The sequence below is a fragment of the Drosophila ficusphila genome, unplaced genomic scaffold (genome assembly GCF_018152265.1).
Source record: "Drosophila ficusphila isolate 14025-0441.05 unplaced genomic scaffold, ASM1815226v1 contig_414, whole genome shotgun sequence".
Lineage (NCBI taxonomy): Eukaryota > Metazoa > Arthropoda > Insecta > Diptera > Drosophilidae > Drosophila > Drosophila ficusphila.
In genome coordinates this window covers 8460881-8487139 of record NW_025064328.1, presented here as the reverse complement: position 1 = coordinate 8487139, position 26259 = coordinate 8460881, and the positions used below count along the sequence as shown (strand labels likewise).

Sequence of the window (26259 nt, the reverse complement as noted above, 5' to 3'; positions counted from 1 at the left end):
TTATCTTTTCCGGATCCCGTCCCCGGAGAAGAGGTTCCCCCATTTCCCAGTTAATTTGCAAACGCCCACACGGAGGCAGAAACACAAAAGTTCAGTGTTTGCCAACGATTCATTTCCCTCGTCACGCTCAATTGTTAAAAATGACAACTAATTAATGTCTGTCCGCCCTCCCACTGACCACTGTACGAGTGCCAGCTTTTCGGCCAGTAATCGAAATTCTCTATCTGGCCTGGTCCTGCCCAGTTGCAGAATCCCTCGGTCAACTCGATTGAGCTTAATTTGAGGTCAACTGGTTCGGAATTTCAGAGTGATTTGTCGGTTTAAAGGTTAATGGGTGGTCTGTGGGTTTGGGCCAAGGAACTTGCCAGAAAACTAATACTTAAACATTTCCGAAAATCAATCACATTTCTAAGGTTTTACTGATGAACGTTTGGCCAGATTTAATTGAGGCAACGACAGCGAAATACTCTGCTCGCAATATTAATAGATAATAGATAGATATAATATACATAATAGCTAATATATAGACAATATATTTGATAATCCAGTTATTATTTCATTACTGTCATACATTCATATGTATATGAAAGGTGTAAAAATATATACTGACGGCTAATTTATTTATTTACTTAAATCCAAAGGTTTCTTCCCATGAGCTGCATTTCTGTAATTAAAACTTGCTTTAAAGCTCCGGCTTTAGGGTTTACATATGTGTTGATGATATACATAGGTGTAAGCTTAGTTATTAAAACTAAAGACAGAGCTATATCCCAAAGGTGGAATCGCGAACCCTAGCGAACCTGGGGTCCTATTCAAAGCTGCGACACAAATGACTTCATTAGCGCGCTCTACACGGAATCCCCTTTGAGGAAACCGACGACTCCTCCTCGCGGGTGGGCGCACTTATTAGTTAATCATGCCCAACCCACAGAGCAGTCCACATCCACTTAGTGCAGATAAGTACGAGAAATGGGCGGCAGATGGGTGACGAAAACTCCCGGACTGCACAAATGCCATCATTAACTTTGGCTCAAGCCGCCCGCCCGGCAGCGATTTTATTGTTTTTGGCTTTGGCTTAAGCTCCCAGATTCTCAGATCCTCAGTTTCCAGTTTCCAGCTCCCGGCTCCTCGGTCTCCTCAGTCTCCGGCTCCTGTGCCTAATGATTCGCACTGTGGCTCAGCTTAATGACAGCAAACGGACCCCAACTTTTCAAACTGCATTGGGTGCATTTACTGGTACTTCTGCTCGTCCTTCTCCTGGCAGTCGTGCAGGACATGTGTTCGAGCACTTGATCCCTGCCTTTCCCGCTCCCCCTTCCCCAGCCACTCCCCATTCCCGCTTCTGTTTGTGCCTGCCTAATGCTGCAATTTGTAGACCGCTGGGTTTATTACGGCCTGTGGCTGCTGGCGGGGAAGGGGCGACACTTTAGCCCCGGGGGCTCTCGCAGCAGGAAGGTCCGATGGTTTGGCAGGGTTAAGAACCCTACTTGCATATAAGTTCCTACAGCTGAGGTGAAAAGTATAGTTCCAATTGCAGACAACCATTATACTACTGTGATTAAAATCAATATCTTATTGTAGGTACTTTTTACAAATGCAACTCCCAAAATTTATTACTTATAATTGTTTTCGATTTTAATTTATTAAGTCCGTGTTTTAGAAAATTTAAGCAATATTTTCTTTTGATTTGTTGCATTATATGATATATAAAAAGAAATTTAAAGAATCAATTCAAACAGAAATAAATAAGCTTCTTTTTATTCAAAATTAAAAAGAGGTAATTCTAAAATTTAAGTTTCACTTTCCCACTAGTTAAATAACAATTTTTATTAAGAAAACTCTTTTTTGAATTTAAATATAAATACTTATTTTGTATTAATTTATTTGATAGGTTAGGCCATTTACAGTTTCAGCTGCAAATGGAAAAATGCTCCCACGGGTTCTATAGTTTTGGCAGCATCCGTTCAAATTTTCACATGCTATTCTTATTGCCAAGCGCATAGAGGACTTGAGGCTGCTTTAGGGCTGGCCGGAAACTTTCGGCAGCTGGCAAGTTGGCGACATTTTCGGCTGCCAAAAACTTTGCGAACTTTTGCGCCATGGCTGCGAGTCCGCAAAGTGCTCGTTCCGCTTTGAGTGGAGTTCATTACGAATGCCGCGTGTTGACTTATGCATAATTACTGTTTCCTCGGACCCCGGAAGCCCCCACTCCCGACCAGTCGCGGTGCCATGGACCGCCAACCGGGCTCCCAGGACCCCACTTGGCACAAGTTTTTTGGACCCGCTGCACTCCAGTTGGGTCATATGCTCATTTGTGTGCACGACGCACTGACCTGTTTCTAATGCAACAAAAACGTTAAGCGCCTGCCAGCCACTCGCAGTGCAGTCATCTGTGTCCTCTTGGCTCAGAGAGCACATCCAACCGCCCAAAGAGCCGTACACCGTATACCGTACGCCCCCATAGCCGTGCACCCGTCCCGGGACTTTGGATCCCGGCCGTAGCATACTTTTTTGCGCTGTCTGCCGGAGAGTTTATTTTACGCACGCCTTGACCAGACTGCGGAGGCGGCTGCAGCTTTCCACTTTGCACTCGCAGGCAAGTGGAAAAGTCAAGCGGATAAACAAGAGATTAAAATGTCATAAACAATGCTTTTTGCCACTCCCGCTAAGCAACTTAATGAAAGCCGGGGGAAATGGGTTTCCTTTGGCCTGCAGTCGGAAACTTTCAACTTCAAGTTTCAACCGAAAAAGCGGAGTATCTCTCCATATCCCGTCGATGCAACTCAATAAATTTCCATTCAACTTTTGATTTGTTTCCATGACTTTTTCCGCCCTACAAGACCAGAGAATTCAATTGAAATTGTTTCCAAAACAAGCTACACAAAAAGTTTTTATCAACTAACTATTTGGATACCAGCCAATAAATAAGTCTTATAGCCTACGATTTCCACTCATAAATTCGGAAAAGCTTACTTTCGAAATGTATGTATCAGTAGATTGTGGCAACTAAAACGTAAATTTGTAATCAATCAATAAACTCTAGAAGAAAATGTATAAAAATCCAATGATAAGTAAACTATGTCCAAATAACTAAGTGATCTTTTTCTGAACTGAGTTATTTTTAATCTTTTTACCCCTGTGATATGTCAGCTACTTCCAAAAAGGGCATCAAACTGTTCACTATTCGCAAGTAAAACATCGACTTGTAACACAATTGAAAAAAACTTTACTTTCGTTGGGCCTGCGAACAGGGGAGTTGCGCAAATGACAAACTATCATACAGAGGCATAAATAAGTCTCGCATATTTGCGCAAAACAAGAAACTATAAAACACTTAGAAATATTCGCGATTAGATTTACTGCCCATGGGCACTTCCACACACACACGTTCGCGCACACACACACACATGTGCGTCTTTTTATAATTCCTCGATATACAACATTTAGAGGCTATACTAAATGAAATACTGGATGACAAGTCGGTGCAAGCAAATCCTTTGACAATTTTCGGCGACAAAGATCAGCAACGCTGTGATGCTGAACGTAAGCTGATCTTTGGCGGCGAAAATTACATTTACGATACAAATTGTGAGGACTAATTTCCCGGTTATGTGTTATGTGGTTATGGTATTAAGTATTGGTTCGTTTACAAATACATGTGGATAGACTGAAGGAATAAAGGAATGAATATTGAGTGCGTATTGAACAATCAAATAAGGTGTGAACTAATGGAGTTGACCCTTTACTCGGCGGCGGCGTTGATCGTGATGGTCTTGCCCTTGGGGTCGTCGAAGCGGTCCATCGTGTTGATGTCCATCATCCAGCAGACGCCGACGAACATGATGACGAGCAGCAGGGCGACCACAAAAAGTCCCATCAGGATTCCGGGTGTCACGAAGCCCACGCAGTCCCAGGAATCGCCAAATGCGAATTCCTCGCTGTAGGTGCTATCGAAGGGAGCCTGCAGCTGCAGGGACTTGAAGCTCAGGGTGTTGTACATGTTGTTCACGGCCACGGAATCGAGGGTGAGGTTACCGCACGAATAGGAAAACGTGGTGGGGGCATTAACGCCCGTGGTGCGGAAGGTACTACCGTCGTATTTCAGGTTGCTCACGCTAAAGTATCCGCCATCATAAAGAATATCAAATGTGATCGGCTTGGTGGCATCAGTCGTAGAGAGCTGAACGGAGAACTGGGATGCGGGATTACTGGAATTGGTGACAGCGATGTTGTTGACAGTGACATCGTTGCCGTTGTACAGCACGGCGGTATAAAACATAAGAAACTGGTTTTTGTAGCGCCACAATGTGCCGCCGGTGGTGGCGGCCGTGTCACGGCGGGTACGACGCTGCACCACGGGGGCGGTCGAGGGAGCGGCCAGATACAGATAAGCCACCTTGCAATCGAACTGCTTGCTGATAGCGGCAATGGCGGCGTCTAAATGTGGTGTAAACATGGTCAAGTAAGTGTGTGATATTAGTTGCTTTGTGTGTTCACCCACCATGTGACTCCAGGCTGGCCTGGCGGCTCTCAGCAGCGTCCTCGAAGGTCACAAACAGGGCAGTGCCCACGGAGCACTTGGCCGGGGTGCTGAGCTTGCCGCTAGCATCGATGGAATTGTGCTCCCGCTTGGCGGCCACCGAGCGCAGTGCCTCCGAGGGATTCTCCACGCTGGTGTAGTAGGTCTTGGGGCTGACTCCTTGCAGCTGGGCGTAGCAGGACTGCGACTGGGCGTTGGAGCACAGGAAGTCCTTGTTGCTCAGCTGGAGTGTCGGAGAAATTCGAGAAATCAGAAGTCATGTTATCTGTGTGTGTACTTAACCACTTACGCCATTTTCCTCGAAGGCCACAACCATGTGATCTTCCAGCAACGTAGCCAACTGCTCGGCAAACTCCGCCTGGGGCACCGTCTTCAGAGAGGGCTTTGCCACACTGAGAGTGTAAGAATATTAGTTGCACATTCAACTAGTAGAATCGTTAGGCGCAAAAACCCACCTGTTGGCTCCCCACAGAAAGACGGGCGTTTGCTCCGCCAAGGCAGCCCCAATGACGCACAACGCAATCAGCGATTTCCACAACATCTCGCTGGATTCGCTTACTTATGGGGTTCCAAAAAAACAAAGGAAAACCGAAAATGCATAAGTAAATAACAAAAGAGAACACAAGAGGCACAAGAAAACCAACCGAAAAGTGAACTGAAACTACAAACGAAAAATGGTGGTGAAAATTTTCGCTTTGCCTTGCACGACGTCGCCTATTCCAGTGAAGAAAAAAACCTTATGACGGTCATGTGATGCGCACCAGCTGACCGCAGTGTTGTCAAAACATACCAAAAAAATGATGCTACAAAAATTTTAATAAATACTAAACAATAAAATAAAAAATGTATTGAGTTTAATAAACAGTGGTGTTTGAACTAAATTCGAAATATTTATTTTCTACTTTAAACTATATATTTTTATTTATAAATTAATAAATCAAACAAGGTTTAGATCACTGGTACTAACTTAGCGGAGATTCAAACCCCTTTATCCACTGGTGAAAAATGGAACTAGTTCGAAAAGTTCTGCTCACTGAACTAGTAAGTTTATTTGTTGCAGAAGAAAAACAAAGTTTTTGTTTTGATTTCACAGCGGGAGTCTTGTATGAAATGTGCCATTTAAGGACCTAAGGATGCGGTTTCGCCGCCGCTGGCCGCGAAGAATGCGGCGTGCTATAGAACAATTGCGTCTGCAGTCTCGCAGAAAGCTGCAGTTGCTTTTAGGTAAGTTTCTCTTTCCCATTACTTAACAAATTTAAAGTTTTCGAACTTTTAGTGTTTGGGGGGTTCTGCTTGGTAATTTGGTTGGCTGCTAACTATCTCTTCGCATCCGAGGAAAGCAAAACCGGCGACTTTAGCAGCTCCTGCAGTGCCATCGATGCAGTTTACACCTGGGTCAATGGCTCGGATCCCAACTTTATAGAGGCCATCCGAAGGTTTGATTCAAAATACGATCCCTCGCGGTTTGATGACAAGAATGAGCTGCGTTACTCCTTGAGATCGCTGGAAAAACATGCCAGTTGGATCAGGCATGTGTACATAGTAACCAATGGCCAAATTCCAAACTGGCTGGATCTCAGCTACGAAAGGGTCACAGTCGTACCACACGAAGTGCTGGCTCCTGATCCGGCACAGCTACCCACCTTCTCCAGCTCCGCCATCGAGACATTCCTGCACCGCATACCAAAGCTGTCCAAAAGGTTTCTCTACCTTAACGACGACATATTTCTAGGAGCACCGCTGTACCCGGAAGACCTATACACAGAGGCGGAGGGAGTGCGTGTTTACCAGGCCTGGATGGTTCCCGATTGTGCTCTGGATTGCCCATGGACTTACATAGGAGACGGCGCCTGCGATCGGCACTGCAACATTGATGCCTGTCAATTTGATGGAGGAGATTGCAGCGAAACTGGGCCAGCGGAAGGATCCCATGTCTTCCCACAAAGCCAAGAAGTGGGTGAGGTGGAAGCTGCAGCAGTCCCAAAACCTCCAGCCCACCGCTTCCCTCACATGGGCCTCCAAAAGCTGTTTAAGAGCAGCTCTGCTAACTTTAAGGACGTAATGCGACATCGAAATGTGTCCACGCTGAAGGAGCTGCGTCGCATTGTGGAGCATTTTAACCGGGCCAAACTCATGTCTCTCAATCCTGAAACAGAGATGAGCAGCTCTGAGCCACCAACAACCCAGCGCCACTCGCTGCACAAGGAAGACTTCAAATCCTCCACAGACATCTACTCCCACTCGCTTATAGCCACGAATATGCTGTTGAATAGAGCTTACGGCTTTAAGGCACGTCATGTGCTAGCGCATGTAGGTTTTCTGCTCGACAAGGATATTGTGGAGGCCATGCAAAGGCGGTTCCGTCAGCAAGTCCTCAACACTGCCCTTCAGCGCTTTCGAGCGCCTACAGATCTCCAGTACGCCTTCGCCTATTACTCCTTCCTTATGAGCGAAACAAAGGTAATGGGTGTGGAAGAGATCTTTGATGAGTTCGACACGGATGGTTCGGCATCATGGTCGGATCGGGAGGTTCGCACATTCCTCACTCGCATCTATCCGCCTCCACTCGACTGGTCAGCCATGCGATACTTCGAAGAAGTGATTCAGAACTGCACTAAAAATGTGGGCATAAATTATAAAGTTGATACAGTGGAACACTCCACACTTGTTTACGAGCGATATGAAGACTCTAATTTGGTTCGTACCTACAAACGGGTTTTTAAGCATTCAACTTAAACTTTTCGTCTTTTTAGCCCACCATCACAAGAAACTTGGTTGTTCGATGCCCACTTCTGGCTGAAGCCTTGGCGGCTAACTTTGCAGTCCGCCCCAAGTATCCCTTCCATGTCAGTCCAAAGAGAGCATCGCACAGCAACTTCATGATGCTCACTTCGAATCTCACGGAGGTGGTGGAGTCCCTGGACCGATTTCGTCGAAATCCGCGCAAGTTCAACTGCATCAACGACAATCTGGATGCTAATAGGAACGAGGACAATGAGATGGTACGCCACTTGCTCGAGGATTTCTATCTGTCCTTCTTTCCAAGGCGCAGTAAGTTCGAGTTGCCGCCTCAATTCCGCAATCGCTACGCATCCTGGCGGGACTATCAACGCTGGAAGCGAAGAAAGAGGGCAGTTCTGGTCGTCGGATATGGCGTGAGTCTGGTGCTGGTCGTCTGCCTGCTGCGGTTCATGTGTAACCACAAGGCTAAATTGGTGAGGCGCTGTGTGCAGCGTTTGTAGGAAAAATCTCTCTTCTGTAATGTTGTGATAAGTTGTGAAATTTATGTATATTGGCCATTTCTGCAAGCGATCATAGTCAAATCTAGTTGTAGGCCATGTGTAAGGCTATTTTTCTAGATCTTTAGGTGCATGATAGAGGCTACTTTTAGGATTAGTTAATAAGAGTGAATGTATAGAGAAATTTTCTAGATTCTTGTGTTATTTAGCAGTTGAAGAAAAGCTTTTATAGGTTGAATTTTATCATATTTCAGTTATTGACTGATTTTTGAGTGGCAATAGCTATTAATGCCAAGCTTCAAGGGATATTGCATCTATAATTAAAATACTTTACACAAAATGGACAATGTCAGCTGTAAAGCGTTTTTGCGATTTTTTATAAACAACTATCTTTGTTATAAATAATTTTTAAAAATTTTATAAATTCCATGTGTTTTTGATAACAAATTTAAGGATATAAGCTAAAATTAATTTTGAATCTTTTACATATGCCAGAAATTCAAGGATAAATTTAGAAATTCTCTAAAATAAAAATTAAACATTATTATTTGATATTACTGGAATAACCTAAAATCAATAAAACAAGCTAAAAATGATTTTAGTGAATTGTTTCTGCTTACCAAATTTTCTAACATTATTTCGGCGGCTTTGGAAGTTGGAAACATTCTCACATGGACGCTTTATTAAATTAGTTTTTTTATGTTTATTGGTTGGCTGCTGTCCAAAACTACAGATTGCTGGCAGCACTTAGCCTCGGTTCCGGGACCCGGATCCCCTGGCGCGTCGATGATTACCGCAAAATTTGACCACCCGCTGAGCGGTGGGCGTTGCCAAACAATTCACTGGTGGCTCGCAAACACTCTAACTACGTCATCACATTTTCGCTCTGTTTTTTACGCTGCTCTTCGGCCAAGGGCCGGTGGGTGGTTGTGATTTGTAATTACGGACGGGAGCCACCACCCACAACCTCCTCCCACGTCTGCTCGTTGGGATGATGGCCACAAAAAACCCAGACTCCGCACTTTGCGGGCCGGAAGTCGGTGGGCGGAACTGGAGCGAGTCCAGACAGACTGATACGGGTCTCCTTGCTCCTTGGTCCCCTTTTTGGGGGCGTGGCACGAGCCTGGTCGATAGCTCCCCAATGTAGTGTGCATATGATGATGATTTGCTCTTTTGCGAGGAACATCTTCCTTTTTTATTATTTTGCCACCGTTGGATTTGCCGTTTTATTTCGCCAACTCATGAAATCGCAAGCGGTTGGGGAAACAGTGGGTGTAACCTATCCGGATGCTGTGGCATAAATTGCGTCCGCCGTTTTTTACCCCACTGGCCGGAATATCAGGGGTCAGATTACTAAATCGAAGTGGCTCAGCGGGAGTTCCTGCCCCATCCCTAGTAGCTCTGGATGGACAAGAATATCAATTACCCAAAACAGCAGCTCGGATCTTATCTGAACCAATCTTTTATCAATTTTCTGCACGTGTCTGCTGAGTTTTACGGGCTCTATAAACCTGTCCCTATATACAGGACACGTAGGACTAGCCGAGATCTGGCCTCGTAACTCATTCTAAACGATCTCTAGTTGGGCCACACAGAAACTCGAATTCGAACCTGAAATACGTGCACACGCCACAATTTGGTTTATTATGGCTAAAGGTGTTCCCTAATCTCGATTCTGAGTTTTATGTGGTCTACCACAGAGCGGAAGTTATTGTGGGTTGAGAGAGCCCGGTCCTGTGATTAATGCCCGATCGTTATGCCAAATTATGCAAAAGATAATAGAGAGAATGTGTGTGGGATCAGCAAGCAGAATAAAAAGGCGGTAGAGAAAGGGGAAGTATTCATATCCTGTTTGCAATTGGTAGTTTGTAGTAGTTAAAGGTAAAAGATGTAAGTGTCCAAATTATATAAATTGGCTTTAAATACAAAATTGTACCACACGAATTTTAAAAGTAATTACTAAGGTTTTTAGGAAAATATTTGTAAAATACCGTAAGACAATAATCTTTCCAATTTTAAGATTCATAAGTTGCCCAGAGACTACTTCCTTTATCGATCCCCATCAGATTCTATCGGTCCCTTACTATCCCTTTCCAAAACCTTGAACCCAAAACCCCACCAAACCCTCAAAAGTGCCGACTCGTTGACCAAATCCCAGACATTTGGACACCCGTTTCTAATATTTTCCTAAAAAACGTTTAGCTTTCTAGGAGAAGGGGATGTAATATATTTGTATTTAATTGGCTGGCACGAAATCGTTGGACACATTTTGACAAACGGCTTCCTTCGTGACCAGAAAGTAGCCGCGAAAAGTCTTTTGAAAATTGATCAATTCAAGTGCGCATTTCTACAATATTTTCAAAGTGCATTATTCTATTTATATTTATTCTTTATTGCATTATTCATGCGGTCGGCACTTTGTTGGTTAGCCGCTGCATATACATAGTAATAATCATTTTCGAATTGTTTGAATAACTCCCGCCCCCGCAGGAGGGTGAGAACAGGGGGGCGTGGCTGTAGCGACATGTATGAAAATGCAGTATAAATAAAGAATTAAGACATTAAATCGTTCATTGCGGCAATTTACATTCATTATTATTACGAGCTCACCTCTACGTGCCCATAAGCCATGGGAATTGGAATACGGACGGACTTCGGCGGACAGAAAACGGCGACACTGTCCAATTGGAGGGGGATTGGGGCAAATGGATGGGGCGACGGCAAGAACGAACGCCGCCTGCCTGCTTTATGTTTTGGTTTTAATAAAATCATAAAATGGTAATTAATTAATTCACAAAACAAAACCCAATGAGAGTGCTGCGTAAAGTGATGGGACACGCAGATGAAAGTACCCTAAAATTGACCTTAGGAAATAAGTGGTATGGTTTTGGCAAATTCATAGGTTGGGATAAAATCAAGTTGTCAAACAACTAAAATATAAAATCAAAACTTGGTAATCATAGAAACGTTATTATAGGACTAAAGGACACACAAACCACAAATCGCTAAAATAATATTTCTTTTAGGGAATGTTATGGTCATAAGAAGGACATAGCCACCAATTGGATAGTGACACAGTAGCAAGCAGTATAAGTTTCGAATTAAGGGGAAAATAATATTGTTGATGCTAAATTATTTTAAAGTCAAATTACATGGGTATTTGGGGATATTCCAAATCCTTATTTTAAGTTAAGTTGATTTAAAAATGCCATGTATTGCCATATAAACGGCATATACGATTGATCTTTATGTCAAACTGATCTTTTTTAGGATTCTTTTATATGTTTGCGTTGTATGTGTTAAAAGTAAGCCGGGTAAATTATTTTACTGATGATATTAGTGAAGTGCCTAGGCTACCAATATACCCCACCTGCTACCGTGTTGGCCTGCCCCGTTCCCAAAAGCCAATACCCAAATGCATTGCCGCCGGTAGCTGCCGCCTGTCCACCCTGACGGATCGTCATCGCAGGCCGCTGATTAGGGATTCAGGTGCGTGAGTGCATTTTCGTTTTGATTTTTTTCGATTCTGTCTTCAGCGGAATTTCAACCGGCGGAGCCAGACGGACGGAGGAGCAGTGGGTGCCCGATCGTCGGACTGACAGATCGCATGGCAATGCCTGTGGTGGTAGTACTCCCTTCCAAAACTTGAGTTACCCCCCTTTGTTTACAAGCCGTTTACATCGCTGATTGCCGCTGATTGTCGATGAGGGGCAACTCAATTCATGGGCAGTTAATTCATGGAGTTATTCCCGCTGTCTCGGGCCGTTGACAAGTGCACTTTAATGAGTCGTCCGCGGTGCCTTTGAAGGCCTGCGAAGTCCAATGATGGCCATGGCAACAAACTTGCCGCAGTGCTAGCAAAACCCGGAGAACTCCTCGCCACCACATGTGCGTTTTCAAAAAAAGTGGGCGTGTCCCGGCCTCATGACAAATTATGACAGCGCGCATTTCTGCCTTGATTTATGGCCGTTCGTTTTGAGTCCTTTCATTCAACTATGACCCCCTTTTTGCGGCTCGCAGGATCCGGATTTGAATCTCTACCCTCGCCAAAGAGCAGAGGACTTCCTCCCATTTTTTAATGATTTTAAAGTGATTTTTAACGTGCTTGCCTTTCGGTTGCTTAACTGCTCAGGGCGACACAAATCCGCGCGTAATTAATGGCAATATAATTTACAAAAGGCGAAAAGTACCGAAAGTACATGCAACTACATAGCAGCAATCAAAGGTGGCTGCTGATGATACTCCTGATGACGATATAATGTGACGGCTACAAGGAATTGTCAGTACTCTACAGTTTAGTGAGTTAATAAACTGAGGTTTCTATACAACAAGTGATTATATTATACATTACGATGTCCTAAGGGATTTATAGTAAATTCAAATGTTGAAGAAAATTTGCACTCAAGTGTAGCTCCACGATAAATATCTTCTATAAACATTCAAACAAAAAAAAATTGAAAACAATTTCATACAAAATTGATTGTGGATATCTAACTAAGTCAAGAGAAGATCAACCTACTTTTCACACCTGGTAGAATTTCGCAAGTCATATAAAATTATAATAATTTCAATAAAACTTTACCTAAGGTTTAAATTTTAAGGTTACCAATTTGATTTTAAGAATGCTTCGTATCATTTATAACCTTTCTACGGTAGTTCCCTCCCTGACCAACCTAGCCGAACTCCGATCCTGCCGCACTTTGTTCACTTCCCGCAAAGTCAGCTCCCATCTGGTTTCGCCCGAGATCCAGCTTCCGAATGTGGATTCCAAAAGAGCATCACTCACAATCCCGCAGCCGGCAGCAAATTGCCTGCAAAGTGTTGCAATAATAAAAACCCATGCTTGGAGGCGTGTCCCAACATAAAGCTGCTAACGATACACGAGGGTGACACCGAGTCCGTGAATAGGGCCAGTTCCCAGTTCGATTCCCTTTTCCCGGGGTGGTTTTCCTCCTCCTTTCGTTTTTCGCCCTTTCAGCCAGGCACAATTAGGCGTTTGAGAGCGGCGAGGGGCGTCGAGGGGAGGAACAACAAACAAAAGTCAGGAGGCAGCCAATAAGTCGCTAATGCAATTAAAAACTCACACAAAGGGAGGGAGATGCTGATGCTAATAAGTCACGAGGGAAGAGTCCTGCAGCCAGGACATCAGTCTGCCGAAGAGGCGTGACACGTGAGACACCTGGAGTGATTGCTGTTCCCCACTCTCTCTTTCTAACTCTCTCTTTTTCTTTCTTTCGCTCGCAGGATGTTCGGGGATCCTTTCTCATTTCGTGACAATTTGGTGCGTTAAATTACAAAAATTAGTCACAGCTAAATCGACCCAAACTCGAACTCGAACAACGCTCGATTTTCGACACTTCAAACGGGCACTTTGGGCCGTGCTAAATCGCACAAATTGGCAGTTTAATTGTTCCAATTGACATCGAGACGAGATTTGTGCCCGGGGTCTCTTAAGTGGACCCTGGTTTCATTCGACTTCCTGCTCCTGGCTGGGCGTGTTTCTGGGCTGACAGAATTTATGTCCCTTCATGTGGTCAGTGGAAAACAAAGAACATATAACCAACATGGGTTCTTAACTATACTATATTAATATATGGCATATGCGCAGAAGCTCGTTTGAATAAAATGATTCTTTAGTTTAAACACAGCGAAAACAATACTCAAGCAATAGCTTGTAATTTTAGTATATATATTATTTTGAAACCATTTAAAGAAACACACTTCGGTTTGAATTTGATTTTTCTTTCGTTTATTTACAAAAAGAGAACTCCTATGGCAGCTTAACTGCCCCTCCTTATGTATTTACACTCGCTCAGTTTTAGCTCCTTGCTCCATCAATAGATACTCCTGGCGAGGGAGAGGGGAGTGGCAACCCCCAATCCTCCCACTCCCCCACCCAAACCCACTCCAAGTCCCACAGGACCGCCCACTGGCGGTGGGGCATTGGTAGTACCGCTGAACTTCTCGAATCCTCCAATCGCCTCCGCCGAGAGTTTCTTGCGAAGATCCGGCTTCGGTCCGCTGAGGCACATCTTCTCCATCTGTTGGTGCTGCGATCGCACGGCGAATCTGTTGACATGCACTGGGATGGGAACCACGATCTTGGTGCCAGTGGTGCTCCCATTCCGACCCAATCCATGGGAGGTGAGTCCTGCCTTAACCCTTTTCCACTTGGCCCTTCGGTTTTGGAACCAGATTTTCACCTATTCGAAGTTAACAATAAGTTAAGGGTTTTAAGTTAAATTATAGTTAAACCCACCTGAACTTCGCTTAATTTCAAACTGGTGGCTATTTGACTACGCTCCGTGAGACTGAGATATTTCTTGGCATGGAACTCCCTCTCCAGTTCCAACAACTGCTCCGAAGTGAAGGCTGTGCGTCGGCGACGGGACTTGGAGCTCGAACTGGAGCCGTTTCCCTGCGAGTCCTTGCCGCCCATTCCGCCTCCTTCATGCCGAGAATGAGCTCCTTCGTCATCGCTGCAATCCTCGCTATCCGAATTGGTGTAGGCTAAAAAAGGTTAATTTTTTTTTTTTTTCATTAAAAACTTTTTTTTATATTTCATCATTCCAAAGAATTTAGAAATGGGTTCTTTAAAGTTTAGGCAAGTAAAATAATAACATTAACAATCCTTAAAAGCCTTTCAAAATTGTGTACCATAATGGTTTGTAAAAATAATAGATTCCGCTAAAATGGTAATTAAACCGAATTTGTAAATTTGATTAGAGTAAAATCGTATTAAGCATAAATAATTTTTTTATACAATCCAAACGGATTGTAATCCGTGTAAAAGTTCCAATCCGAGACTTTAATTTAGTGTTTATTTTAATTAGCAAACTTACGTTATCTGATAAATTTATCTTTAAAAAATATTTGAACATAAATATCTAAATATGTTTTTAAAGATATTTAGCATCTTGTGTGCAGGTTAGTCAGCATGAGAGTCACTCTAACACATTGAGTTAAATGATGTTGCCTCGGACCAGCCCACTTCCTGACTGATTCTCCTCGGGCTCAAGACGCTCTCTTCAAGACGCCCATTAATGGGGCCCTAACGAGTTCGGACTTCTGGCGCAAATGGCCCGTGCCATAACTTGTGGCAAACATATTTATTTATAACTGGATACATGTGTCTGAAGGCTGCCCCTTCCCAGAAGAAGAGATGGGAAGTCATCAGGAGCACTCGAAACTTAATCTGTTTGTTTTGGATGGGCAGAAGTTGAGCATGAAAGCTAAATGCCCCATTGGAGGAGGGTGACACTCCACTCCGAGATGAATTAATCCATCCCCACTCAGATCCTGTTCATTTTGAGTACACGGTTAAGCGGTTTTTTAACACTTACACGCTTCAAAAGTGCCCGCTGTCACTGATTTATCTGCGCTTTTGATCCCCTTGTTCCCAGTGACAGCACCCCAATAACCACCCCATGGAACTCAACATTAACTTAACCAACCCACCCACACCCCAACCTCATTCGACGCCCACTCGGGCTCAGTTATGAATATATTAGTCGGGAATTTGTTGCGCTCTTAACTGCTCTGCTGGCAAATTGATTATGGCACGGATTGCTCAGTTCGCAGACACTTTACAAAACATCAGCAGGGGGCCACGGATGATTATTGTGCGGTGGCTGGGAGTCCTTACGTACACATCCATTCCGTTCGAATGACCAAACTAAATCGTTACGTTTGTCAAAACGTCAGCACTCCAGTCGCTTTTCTATTGTGGTCGAGTCCAGAGTCTGGAGCCCGAAGTCGGAGTTGTGAAAACTTTTCACAGATTTGATTGACACCAAACATTGGGTCTTAATGCATTCTATGCTAATTTTGATTATGACGTGGCGGCTTCAATTTTAATTACCGTGACAACATCACTCGACAAAATGAGACCCGGGAAAACTGGACAGGGTTTCAAAGAGGTCGGAATCATATTTTTGAGTGCTAAACATTTCTCGTGTAAGCTAGTGGATTTTAATTCGTGGTTAATCCAGTATTAAGTTTTATAAGAATGTAATGAACTATATTTCATACAAACATATGTATTCACTGTTCTCTTGGATTCTTTTTAAATATATGTGTCTGTTCTTGAATCGAGAAAAAAATATAAAAAATATATATAAAGGGACTGGTAAATATCCTCCTTATAATGCCAATTTTCTCGTTTGTTTTAATCAGCCAACGGGTTTTGATCAAAACCATCCACCTATTGCAGTTATTTAGTTATTGACCAATGATATATAATGTGAGCTTCGAAATACTTAACCGTTACTAAAAAGGGAAATATCGAATTTGACTTGTATTGGGTAAGGGATCTTAAAATGGTTGTAGTGCTTAAATCGTTTTAGTGGTGCTTAGATCAAGAAACCCCTGGACTGTGGGAAGAAATGCGATTGAAAAGTCACCTTTTATTCTTCTATCCTATCTCTTGTTATTTACTAATTGTTTTATCAAGCAGTAAAATTGTTTAATGAAAACTACTCCCCTCAAACTATAGTAAATTTTTTAAAAAACTGCTTTCAAAGGACTTTTTTAGGCCATTCTAAGACCGTTGAGTTAGTTTAAAAATTCCTTTAGATACGTTAATGTGTCCCAAGGGAAAACCTAGATGCTAAATCAGGAACTTTTTCTAGTACGCACCTCCATTGCGGCTCTTCTCCATCTCGCCATTGTAGTTCCTGGGCGACATGGTCAGGCTAATGTCGCTGCAGGAGTCGCCGCTGCACTCGAAGTCCTCGTCCATGCCCACGTCCAGCGTTGGCTCCGCGGGACTGTGGCTGCCGGACTTCGCTGGCGAGGAGTGTGCCTGCGGAGGCGTCGGCTCCTGGAGCTGCGCCAAGCCGGGGTTCGCCTGATCCTCGTGGATCCTGCCGGCGGCGGCCATGTGCTGCAGTCGAGCGTGGACACTCAGGCTGTGCACGTAGTCCTGGTTCATGAGCTCCGCCAATCTCCGGTAGCTGAGATCCGTGGGCGTTGCTCCTCCGGCGGCAGGATTGAAAGGCAGGAAGCGCGTATCCAGGGGATGCGGCAAGTTGGGTGGAAGCTGCTTCTCCAAGGCATGTGATGGTGGTGGTGGTGGTGGCGCTGTTTGCGGCTGGGGCTGCTGAGGAGCCGGATGACTGGCCGGATTGGAGGGTAGGTAGCAGCCGCCGGCGATTAAATGCGTTAGTCTCTCGTGGTTCTGGGCGAAGTAGCCGTGCAGCCAGGGATTGTACAGCGGGAACTGCGTGAGTCCCAGGGCGGAGCTGGCCACCATGGCCCGGGCACTCAGTTCCTGCTCCTGGTCCGGCTCCTGCTCCTGCTCCCGATCCCGATCACGATCCCGATCCTCGGGAGGCGAAGGTGGAGCGGCTCTGGCAGGTGTTTGGTTGGCAATCAGACTCTCGATGGAGAAGGGCTTGGGAAATGGCTTGCTAACCAGCCTGGTTGTGGAAGCATCCACGTGGCCGAGCTCTCCATTCTGCAGCAGGGCGGGCCGTTCCATGTTGCCCTCTCAAAACTCACTTTCAAGAAGATACAATATTCTTTTTAACAATTCTTAACTGGCTATTGTTCGGCGGAGACACGACGCAGTGAACCGTTCAGAGATCTGCGAGCAACTGTCGAGCTGCAGCAGACATCACGTACACGTACGGCACCCAAGTGGCAATTCAGTTGAGCAACCACCACAAACGCCAGTGGCTCCTCCTCCTTTTCAATATGGCGCATGACAAACTGCTGGTGTCTCTGTCTCGCCGAGGAATCCCATTGGCTCTCGGCTAATTGGCGGCTGTCCGAAGACAGCGAACCAGTTTCCGGCAATGGAGCTGCTGCCCCAACACCACCACAACCACAACCACCACCACCACCTACACCCACTCCCTTCGAGGCTGCACCACTTTCCCGCTCCGTAATTGCGTTCTGCTCGAATCGCTCGGTAATCAGACATCGCCAGACTGCAGGGAAGAGAACGCCCTGCCATTAATGCGCCCGTCATCGTTAGCTCCTTCCCGGAATGGGGGTTCTCCGGAGGAAGGCCGCTCGGTTCTCGCGAGGCATATTAGTGACCAATTTAAATTCAAACATCAGTTGCCAGTGGGTGTGACTGTCGGGCATCATTAGCAAACACTCGACTGTGCTCACCGATTTGTATCTGCAATTTAGCTTCACATCTGCGGTTAGTATATCGCTCAATCAGGCAGGAGCTAATCAGGTGGGCTAGCGTTTTATTTTCATATCATATCATTTTTTGATTTGTTAAAAAGATAGCACACTTTGCATTACAGGCATACTCATTTAGAACTATTTGTAACTGGCAAGTCATTCCACTTAAATTTAGCCTGGAGAGTTTGAATTTAGTTCGCTACCCTGACTCACTTTATAAGATTTAACACACGTTAGTGTGACATTTTACTGATCTCTTTTTAATATTTTTCTTTTTTATGTTAACCCGATTTTAGACTGTTGATTTTCATACTTGGCTAAGTGTTTGCTTTACTTTTTTATTTTATTTTTCGTATTCAAAAGTAATGATTTATTGAATTCATTTTATGAGACTTGTATTGTAAAAACTAAACATCTCAAGTTCTCAGAATAATAATAGACATATCGTTTTCGTTAATATCAGGAAACCTAGCTTTTTAAGAAAAATGTGTTGTCATGAATATTTTTTTTATAAAAAGAAAAACCCTCAAAAAACAATGGTGGAAACCATTTAGAATTTAACATTCCCCCAATATCAGATATTTCTATTATTTTTCCACTTCCGTTGTAGGAATATCCGCCTCCGCCCCCGAATTCCCCTGGAGACCTAATAATTGATATGCGTAAGGTTTTCACGCCGATACAGCAGGTGGCAATGATAATTTGCATGTGTATGGCTTAATTGATCGTAATTGACCAAATTTTTGGCCATAAAAGACCGTGGGTCTATTGATTGGTTCACAAATTGGCATTGGTCACGTTTGGTTGTTTGAAATCTTTTACGAGCAGCGAACATTGCAAACATTTTAACTGCATAAATTACAATATAATTATGCGGCTCGTTGATAATTTTGGTTTTCTGATTATGATGAAAGCCCACGGGTTTTTCGTAGTATTTTGGCACTTTGTCAAGGATGGGCGGGGATCCTCATAGACAGTGCCGGAGTGATGGTAAATATTTCTGGGCTGCTGCTTCTCTTCTGGCAGCGGAAAACGGGCAAATTAACGAAATGCAACGAAGCGTTGAATGCGCTCAAATAAATCAGAGCACTGTTGACACCCAGCCCCATTCCTCATCCCCAGTCCCCCATCCCCAGTCCTCAGTGCCCAATCCCCAATCCCCAATTCCCAAGCCATGTGCAGTCAGCGGAAGGCAAGAGATACGGATACAAACGTATCTGCACTCTCATTCGCGTTTTTTAGATTTTTTTGATTGCCCGCAGACGAAGAACAATTCGAAATTATTTACTGACAAATTGTTGCAAATTGTTTGCATAGCCGTGCCAGAGAAATGCGCACAGCACACAAAACGAAAATAATTAAAGCTTTATCGAGACGTATAATGAGATACGAAAGTATCTGCAACTTAGTACCACGAATTGCTCGCAGTCTGCGGTCTCTAAATTATATTGTTCGACTAATGAAAATTAAAATTTCATGGCATTCGACGGGATGTGAAGGCGAACATGTGTTCCCGTGACCGCAGAACACGGAGCTATAGCCATAGCTGTCCGATGTTTACCCAACATGGCCACGCCCCCACTCAATTTGCGTCCTAGCTTCGGATCCGATGGTTGGTTACTCCAGTCCGTAATTGTGTCATTTTACCCCTATCCCTTGCCAAGTCCTTGCCCGTCCTGCCACCTGTAATTAAGGACCTCTGGCTTATGCCAAATTGTTTACACAATTTAATTGGAATATTGAAGGCAAATTACAGTCGTCGATGCTCGTTTGTGGGCAAGCATGGTTTATTCAGTAATTAACGAGTCCCTCGATTGCATGGCCACGCATCGAATATTCAATAGATCGGCAAATGCTTGTGCATGGGAATTATTTGTGTTAACTACTTTCAAGGAAACTTTCCCGGTGATTAATGAAGTTTTTAAAAGGAACAATAAGCTTATAAACAAGTTATTGCTTTATATCAAATTCCGCTTATGTGGCGAATTATTTAATAAAGAATATAATGAATTAGACAATTAAATTGTAAACTTAGTAAAATGTTTTAATATTCCTAGAGCAGTATTATATTTATTTTATAATAATATAACTTTAAGCATAACTTTAAACTTATTAAAATAAAAACTTTTTTTTTAATGAGGCAATGAACATATGCTTTATTTATAAAATTAATAAACGTAAATTTAACAAATTATATAGACAAAAATAACTAATTTATCAGATAATGAAATTTAGTAGTAAACATAAACACTGTCTATGTTATAAATAAACGAACACATTACCAATACAAAAAATAGAACTAAGCCAAGCTAAATTAAATTCATATTAAGTCATTATCAAAAAAAAACGTTTTCAAAATCTATAGACAAATTTTATAGCTATCTGTCAGTTGAAGAATATAAAAATTTAAAAATAGCAAAGTTACCCTCCCGTCCGGGGTAGTCATCCTCTAACAAAGCCAAGTTTCCCACCGCTTCAATTGCTAGAGATGACAAAGCACCGATAATTTCTGCCTCTATCGAGCTTTTCCATTAAACAGCTGTTCCAGTTCCTGAATGAGCTGGCGCAGATACATTTTCGTTTTTTCCTTGAGAGCTTGCTGTTCGCATTTGTCCGCCTGCCCGCGCGTAGAAAACTTGTTACTTAATTTTCATTGCTGCCACACGTGCTTAACTAATAACTTCGGATCGCAATCAGTTGATTGTCAGCTAGACGAACCCACAACTAAGGCAATTAATTAGTCTGTCTTTCAATTTGGCATTACATAAGAATCGGATGGCTAAGCGAAAATAAAAATATATCATTTGCGGAGCGATTATTTCATCAGCATTCTGGAAACGGCAGAAAACGGAAAAGGCAGCAACTAACTAAACAAAAGTCTGGTCCACTGGTAACAAACGAGTGAAAATATGAGCTGGGCAACAACAAAGCAAAGGCAGAAATGTTTAAACTGTAGCAGTGGCAGCAACAAAAACAACCGGAGCAGCAGCAGCAACTGCAACAACAACAACTGTGCGCCTAGCAACAAGATAAATTCGACGAGCGATTTTCTTTGATTTGCGCCCGTTTATCAGAAGCACAAAAGCCAAAGAGTGTAAATAGCACGTAGTTATAGTACAATTCACCGTAGCAAAAGTGAATTTCACATAGGCCTGTGAATAAGCCTACGATAGCAACAATAATACAGAGCAAGCGCACAGGATACAATCCAGAAATCGCACAATGAATTCGATCAAAGCACAATCCACGGGCAGTCCCAAGAAATTCAACGTATTCGCACACGTTAAGTACGAGCATATGGTGGCCGGAGTTTCCGGTGGAGTGGCGTCCACACTAATTCTACATCCCCTGGATCTGATCAAGATTCGATTCGCAGGTGAGTCATTCATACACAGGGGAATGCCACTATACACAGTAAAAAGATAGTCATGCATTGCAATGTGTCTTAAAAAAAAACCTTTTCCATCATATCGGAAAAATACATTTTATAATTTTGTTTAGGGTAAATATGTATATCTTTGCTTTATAAAAAGTAATAATTTTCACCATAAAAATTCTTAAAGATAATTATTTGATTAAAAAAAAACAACTATGTACATAGTTTTTTTATGATTTAAAGCTTATCTAATTTCGAACATAAGTACGGTTTTAATATGTTGTTCTTTTTAGGAAAGGTCAATTTTAAACATTGTAAAACTAATGGTATAATAGAATACAAAAACAATCATTGCATACAGTATCTAGAAAACAAGCAAATTGATAAGAAAAACGGACCGCTTGTGTGAAACTCAATCTATTTCTGTGTAGTGAAGACCCCCGGCACGTGCCGAGAAAAGCGTCGCCAGTCTGGCTACAGATTGTTATTGCACTTTATTCGCTGCTCGCATTTTGTTTGCGCATTGCTTTACAAATTTTCCATGGAAAATTTGAGACGCTTGTGTATCCGCGGAGTGACGCTCAGTTTTGCACCATGGAAAATTTGAGTAGCTCGGGTATTCGAGAAGTGACGTTTAAGTTTTCCCACATAAACAAACCGAGAATGGGGCCACCGGCACGTGTATAAGTTTTATGCGATAGATAACCGGAATTTATGGGCTTGTTGACAATTGACAGAAACAATCAAATTAGTCTAATCTAGAAGTTGGAGGCAGGAAACTGGCTAACAGCAGTTCTTTTTGTTTACTTGCTTTTACTTTTACTGTCTGGTTCAAAGATCGATACTAGCTATCAACCTTTGATATACAGATAGGATAAAGGTATTTCTGGAACGAAGCCTATCAGCTGACTCGGGAATTCTGTTTACGCGCCGTTGGCTAAACACTACATAATTCTAGTGAAACTGATTCATAAATATCTTTGTCCTCGTTTGCGCTTCATGCGCAAAATACGTGAACAATAGTTCCGTATAGTCTTATTGAAAACACGAAAACAACAACAAATGGAGCGGGTTACTCTTGTTTATTAAATATTGTTGCTGGCCAGTTCGCCCGGATCAGCGCTAAAAACCGCTAAAGCAGTAAAGTGAATATGTAAATTCACCAGAAAATCGACCTGTAAACAATAACAACCACCAGCCGAGTTGTTTATGTGAATTAAAAAATCACACCATGCGAATTTCGTAAACTGATAAAGCGAACCCAAGTTGGGATGGTTAGAAACCCAGTGTAGTTCCCCCAATAAACCTTCTTCAATCTTGTAGGGGCACTCGATTTGGCAACAGCTGTTTTCTATTGACTTGCGCAAGGCCTTTTTAGCGATGACGCATTTTGGCCAAACGAAACCCGTTTATCTTGCTTTTGCTTTTCTGCTCTTGCTCGTTTTTAATCACGTGACCACTTGACTTGACTGTACATTGCGATGGCTTTGTTAACGGCAACTTTCAGCGGCAACTGTCCGGTTTATGTGGCACAAGCACCAGATCGAGTGGCCAGAAACGAGTTCCCACTGTTGCCAAGCGGGAAGTTGGCTGAATCAGCAGTTTGCGACCTTATCGCGCCGACCACAATATCGAGTGCATGTCGAAAAACTCATTTGCCTGCCCAAAGTCAATATGGTTCATCTTAAACCCCTTTTTAGCACTGGCTAGTCGGGTTGTCCAGTCCCAAGTTTCAAGGTCACACCTGGGGCAGCTAAAAATAGTCAGGGAGACGAGCCCCTTTCTTCTGGCTGGTGCTGTTGTCAGGCCAGATCTTTTGATTGGCCAGCTTATATATAGAATATAAATAGCTAAGTAGCTGCTAATGGACACGAAAACAAGTGGAGTGCTCGCTTTGGACTCTCCCGCTTATCGCATCCGCTGGCAATTAGCGCTATCTATCTGTTTTTTGGCGAAAACAACTTTGTGCCACGGGCCAGTACCCGATGGAGTCAACAACTGATTTCCCCGCAGCCGTACAGTTGCCAAAGTAAAGAACAATACTCGGAAAGTGACGTATTCCCAGACCCTTTAGTGCCAGTATCCATAATCGTGAAAGTCCCAAGGCTGCAATATGTCTAGACGTGTTTATCATTTACGAGCGTGATTTGCTTTCTACTTGCAGTGAACGATGGCCGGACTGCGACGGTGCCCCAATACCGGGGATTGAGCAGCGCCTTCACCACCATTTTCCGGCAGGAGGGCTTCCGTGGACTCTACAAGGGCGTCACCCCGAATGTCTGGGGATCGGGCTCCTCCTGGGGCCTCTACTTCATGTTGTAAGTAAAGTGTTGACTACCAGTAATAACAAACTAACTTTGTAAACATTCCCTTCAGCTACAACACCATTAAGACATTCATCCAGGGAGGCAACACAACCATGCCTCTGGGTCCCACGATGCACATGCTGGCTGCTGCCGAGTCCGGAGCTCTCACCCTTCTGTTGACCAATCCCATCTGGGTGGTGAAGACGCGTCTGTGCCTGCAGTGCGATGCCGCAAGCAGTGCCGAATACAGGGGCATGATCCACGCATTGGGCCAGATCTACAAGGAGGAGGGTGTGCGCGGACTGTACCGCGGCTTTGTGCCCGGCATGCTGGGCGTCTCCCACGGAGCTATCCAGTTCATGACCTACGAGGAGATGAAGAACGCCTACAACGAGTACCGCAAGCTGCCCATCGACACAAAACTGGTGAGTACGCAGAATTCGAATGAGCAAATCATCACATGACCGACGACCATTTTGCGCGTGGCGTTGACATCGGTTGTGTACTAAAATGGGTGGACAGATGCGGTCAAATTAATAGCACAAAATATGACAGGCATAGGAAAATCTGGAAGCATATCAATTATAATTAGAGATTTAATTTAGGTATTGTAGTTGCTACAATATCAGTTATCATTATTTGTAGCTATCAAAAACATTAAGAAGAAACAAAGGAGCTGTTGAAAGTTTTAAATTAATGAGCTTGTTTAAGCTGAAAATTAACAACAAAATCCTTACCTTTTTATAAGCGCTAATAAATTTAAAAAGAACAAAAAAATTTAGATATGCACTTAACTTGACTGTTAGATTTACTCTAATGGACAATAATATATTCTTCTTGGAAATGTTTGTATCAAGTGTATAAATTTCCTTGTAATGTATTCTGATTCAGAGAAATCTCTCTTTGCTCTGCTATTATTTTGATCACATCTGTATTCCACCATATATATGCATAACCGAATTTATCTGGTTGTGATGACGTACCTGCGATTTGGCAGCCATTCAGCACATATCGTTCGCCTCACTAATATATGTTTTCTCTCCCACAGGCCACCACCGAGTATTTGGCATTCGCGGCCGTTTCCAAGCTGATCGCGGCGGCGGCCACCTACCCGTACCAGGTGGTGCGGGCACGGCTGCAAGACCACCACCACCGCTACAACGGCACCTGGGACTGCATCAAACAGACTTGGAGGTACGAGCGCATGCGTGGTTTCTATAAGGGACTGGTGCCCTACCTGGTCCACGTCACGCCCAACATCTGCATGGTCATGCTGATCTGGGAAAAGTTGACCAGCTAGATGGAGTATTGAACTAGAGTCTAAAATCTAGAATCTGAGACAGAATTTAAGCTAAGCGCCTAGAATACACGAATCTTTCTAGTTTCCTCTGATGTGCAGCTTACAGCAGAAAATGACAAACTAATTCTGTATTATTGTTGTAATTCGATTTCGGTTTAGCCCTAGCACCTAACCCTAGCCTTAAGTGTATTCCATAACTAGTTTATTGTACACATCCTTCGCCCTAAACATACTTTGAAAGTAACTGATGTGATGGAGGCCACGGCAAAAGTTGCCTCTGCCCAAGAAATCTAATTTCAGAGACGCATTTCTTGCACTCTTCATTAAAAAACACACATTTAGTTCTTAGTTAGATAAATTATTTATTTTGTAATGGCTTTGAATTGTGTAAGCACAAAATGAAACCAGTTTACTGTTTAGTTGATACAAAATTTCGTTTTGGCAAAAAGATTCTTCATAATTTTGAAAATGGTTTATAATTTTAAGGATAAACCTTGACACTTATGTAAATAAGTATGAACGCATTGTGAACTCAGCTAAGCCAAACAGTGGAACAATCGAAATGAAATCAAACCAGGAAAAGAAATGCTAAATTACTTACCTATATTAAAATGCCACGATGGCAAACCAAAAGAAAATCAAGAAACAAACTAAAGCAAACACTGTCAGCGCGTCCAACCAGCGTCTTTTCATTTGGCCAAGGGCTCAGGGCAGCTTCAGTAAGTAGTCCTTGCTCCTTCCGCTCCTTCAGTCACCCCCTAAAATTGTGCAGAATCTCTTTGCTAATCTGAAACAGCCAATGTGCGCCTACTGTAAGTAGTTTGTAGCCTCTGGTTCACAGTGACTAACCCCCGATGTGTTTGGTTTTCTTTGCAGCTTCGAGGACTACAGAGGTTTTTACAAGGGTCTCCAAGCAAGTTTAACCCGAGTGGTGCCCGCCTGCATGATCACCTTTCTGGTTTACGAGAACGTGTCGCATTTCCTGCTGGCCAAGCGAAAGAGAATCGAGGCCGAAAAGAATGGGACAAACGTGTGATAACCCCTGTGTGGGTTTCCTTTTAGTTTTCTAAGATACCTTACCTCTGTGCGACATCACCATATATCCTTATAGTCAGCGGGCAGTTGTGATCGTGTTGAGCATGCGCAGCTGCTCTAGTTTAAGCCTAATTAGATGTTGGTTATTGAATTCTGGCAGCTTTTACTAGTAAGATAAGTGAATGTGGTTCCTAGTTTTCAGCATGGATTTAGTTGTTGATTGGATACTGACAGAAGGCCATGAGTAGGCTAATATTTCAGGAAAATAGATTTATAACTTTAATTATGTTGCAAATATACCAAAATTTTTGTTTACCAAAAAA

General features: G+C 43.2%; 4 protein-coding genes across 4 annotated transcripts; 2 read left to right on the top strand and 2 right to left on the bottom strand.

Moving 5' to 3' along the window:
- Window positions 1–3206: 3206 nt before the first annotated feature.
- LOC108090541 (V-type proton ATPase subunit S1) lies at window positions 3207–5303 on the bottom strand. The gene is made up of 5 exons (XM_017189275.2): window positions 5185–5303; window positions 4996–5098; window positions 4830–4932; window positions 4502–4763; window positions 3207–4437 (listed from the first exon to the last, which is right to left on the bottom strand). The coding sequence occupies exons 2-5, from the start codon at window positions 5079–5081 to the stop codon at window positions 3743–3745; spliced, it is 1146 nt and encodes a 381-aa protein (XP_017044764.1). The 5' UTR covers window positions 5082–5098; window positions 5185–5303; the 3' UTR covers window positions 3207–3742.
- Window positions 5304–5579: 276 nt separating this feature from the next.
- On the top strand, window positions 5580–8361 carry LOC108090555 (N-acetylglucosamine-1-phosphotransferase subunits alpha/beta). The gene is made up of 3 exons (XM_017189295.2): window positions 5580–5764; window positions 5817–7237; window positions 7294–8361. Exons 1-3 carry the CDS (start codon window positions 5674–5676, stop codon window positions 7780–7782), a joined length of 2001 nt encoding a protein of 666 aa, XP_017044784.1. The 5' UTR covers window positions 5580–5673; the 3' UTR covers window positions 7783–8361.
- Window positions 8362–13505: 5144 nt separating this feature from the next.
- Window positions 13506–17353, bottom strand: LOC108090269 (homeobox protein unplugged). The gene is made up of 3 exons (XM_017188878.1): window positions 16417–17353; window positions 14039–14289; window positions 13506–13982 (listed from the first exon to the last, which is right to left on the bottom strand). The coding sequence occupies exons 1-3, from the start codon at window positions 17258–17260 to the stop codon at window positions 13614–13616; spliced, it is 1464 nt and encodes a 487-aa protein (XP_017044367.1). The 5' UTR covers window positions 17261–17353; the 3' UTR covers window positions 13506–13613.
- A 3126-nt stretch (window positions 17354–20479) lies between these two features.
- LOC108090521 (mitochondrial folate transporter/carrier) lies at window positions 20480–26259 on the top strand. Its single transcript, XM_017189240.1, has 5 exons — window positions 20480–21295; window positions 23460–23613; window positions 23672–24026; window positions 24650–24795; window positions 25778–26259. The coding sequence occupies exons 1-5, from the start codon at window positions 21142–21144 to the stop codon at window positions 25935–25937; spliced, it is 969 nt and encodes a 322-aa protein (XP_017044729.1). The 5' UTR covers window positions 20480–21141; the 3' UTR covers window positions 25938–26259.

Bases quoted from the DNA above. Each gene is read 5' to 3' on its own strand.
- LOC108090541 (XM_017189275.2), bottom strand. From the start codon at position 5,081: ATGTTGTGGAAATCGCTGATTGCGTTGTGCGTCATTGGGGCTGCCTTG. The intron at 4,933-4,995 runs GTGGGTTTTTGC...TTACACTCTCAG, and splicing joins TTTCTGTGGGGAGCCAACAG to TGTGGCAAAGCCCTCTCTGA. The intron at 4,764-4,829 runs GTAAGTGGTTAA...CCGACACTCCAG, and splicing joins TGGCCTTCGAGGAAAATGGC to CTGAGCAACAAGGACTTCCT.
- LOC108090555 (XM_017189295.2), top strand. From the start codon at position 5,674: ATGCGGTTTCGCCGCCGCTGGCCGCGAAGAATGCGGCGTGCTATAGAA. The intron at 5,765-5,816 runs GTAAGTTTCTCT...TCGAACTTTTAG, and splicing joins AAAGCTGCAGTTGCTTTTAG to TGTTTGGGGGGTTCTGCTTG. The intron at 7,238-7,293 runs GTTCGTACCTAC...TCGTCTTTTTAG, and splicing joins GATATGAAGACTCTAATTTG to CCCACCATCACAAGAAACTT.
- LOC108090269 (XM_017188878.1), bottom strand. From the start codon at position 17,260: ATGGAACGGCCCGCCCTGCTGCAGAATGGAGAGCTCGGCCACGTGGAT. The intron at 14,290-16,416 runs GTGCGTACTAGA...AACCTTTTTTAG, and splicing joins GGAGAAGAGCCGCAATGGAG to CCTACACCAATTCGGATAGC. The intron at 13,983-14,038 runs GTGGGTTTAACT...AACTTCGAATAG, and splicing joins TGAAATTAAGCGAAGTTCAG to GTGAAAATCTGGTTCCAAAA.
- LOC108090521 (XM_017189240.1), top strand. From the start codon at position 21,142: ATGAATTCGATCAAAGCACAATCCACGGGCAGTCCCAAGAAATTCAAC. The intron at 21,296-23,459 runs GTGAGTCATTCA...TTCTACTTGCAG, and splicing joins GATCAAGATTCGATTCGCAG to TGAACGATGGCCGGACTGCG. The intron at 24,027-24,649 runs GTGAGTACGCAG...TCTCTCCCACAG, and splicing joins TGCCCATCGACACAAAACTG to GCCACCACCGAGTATTTGGC.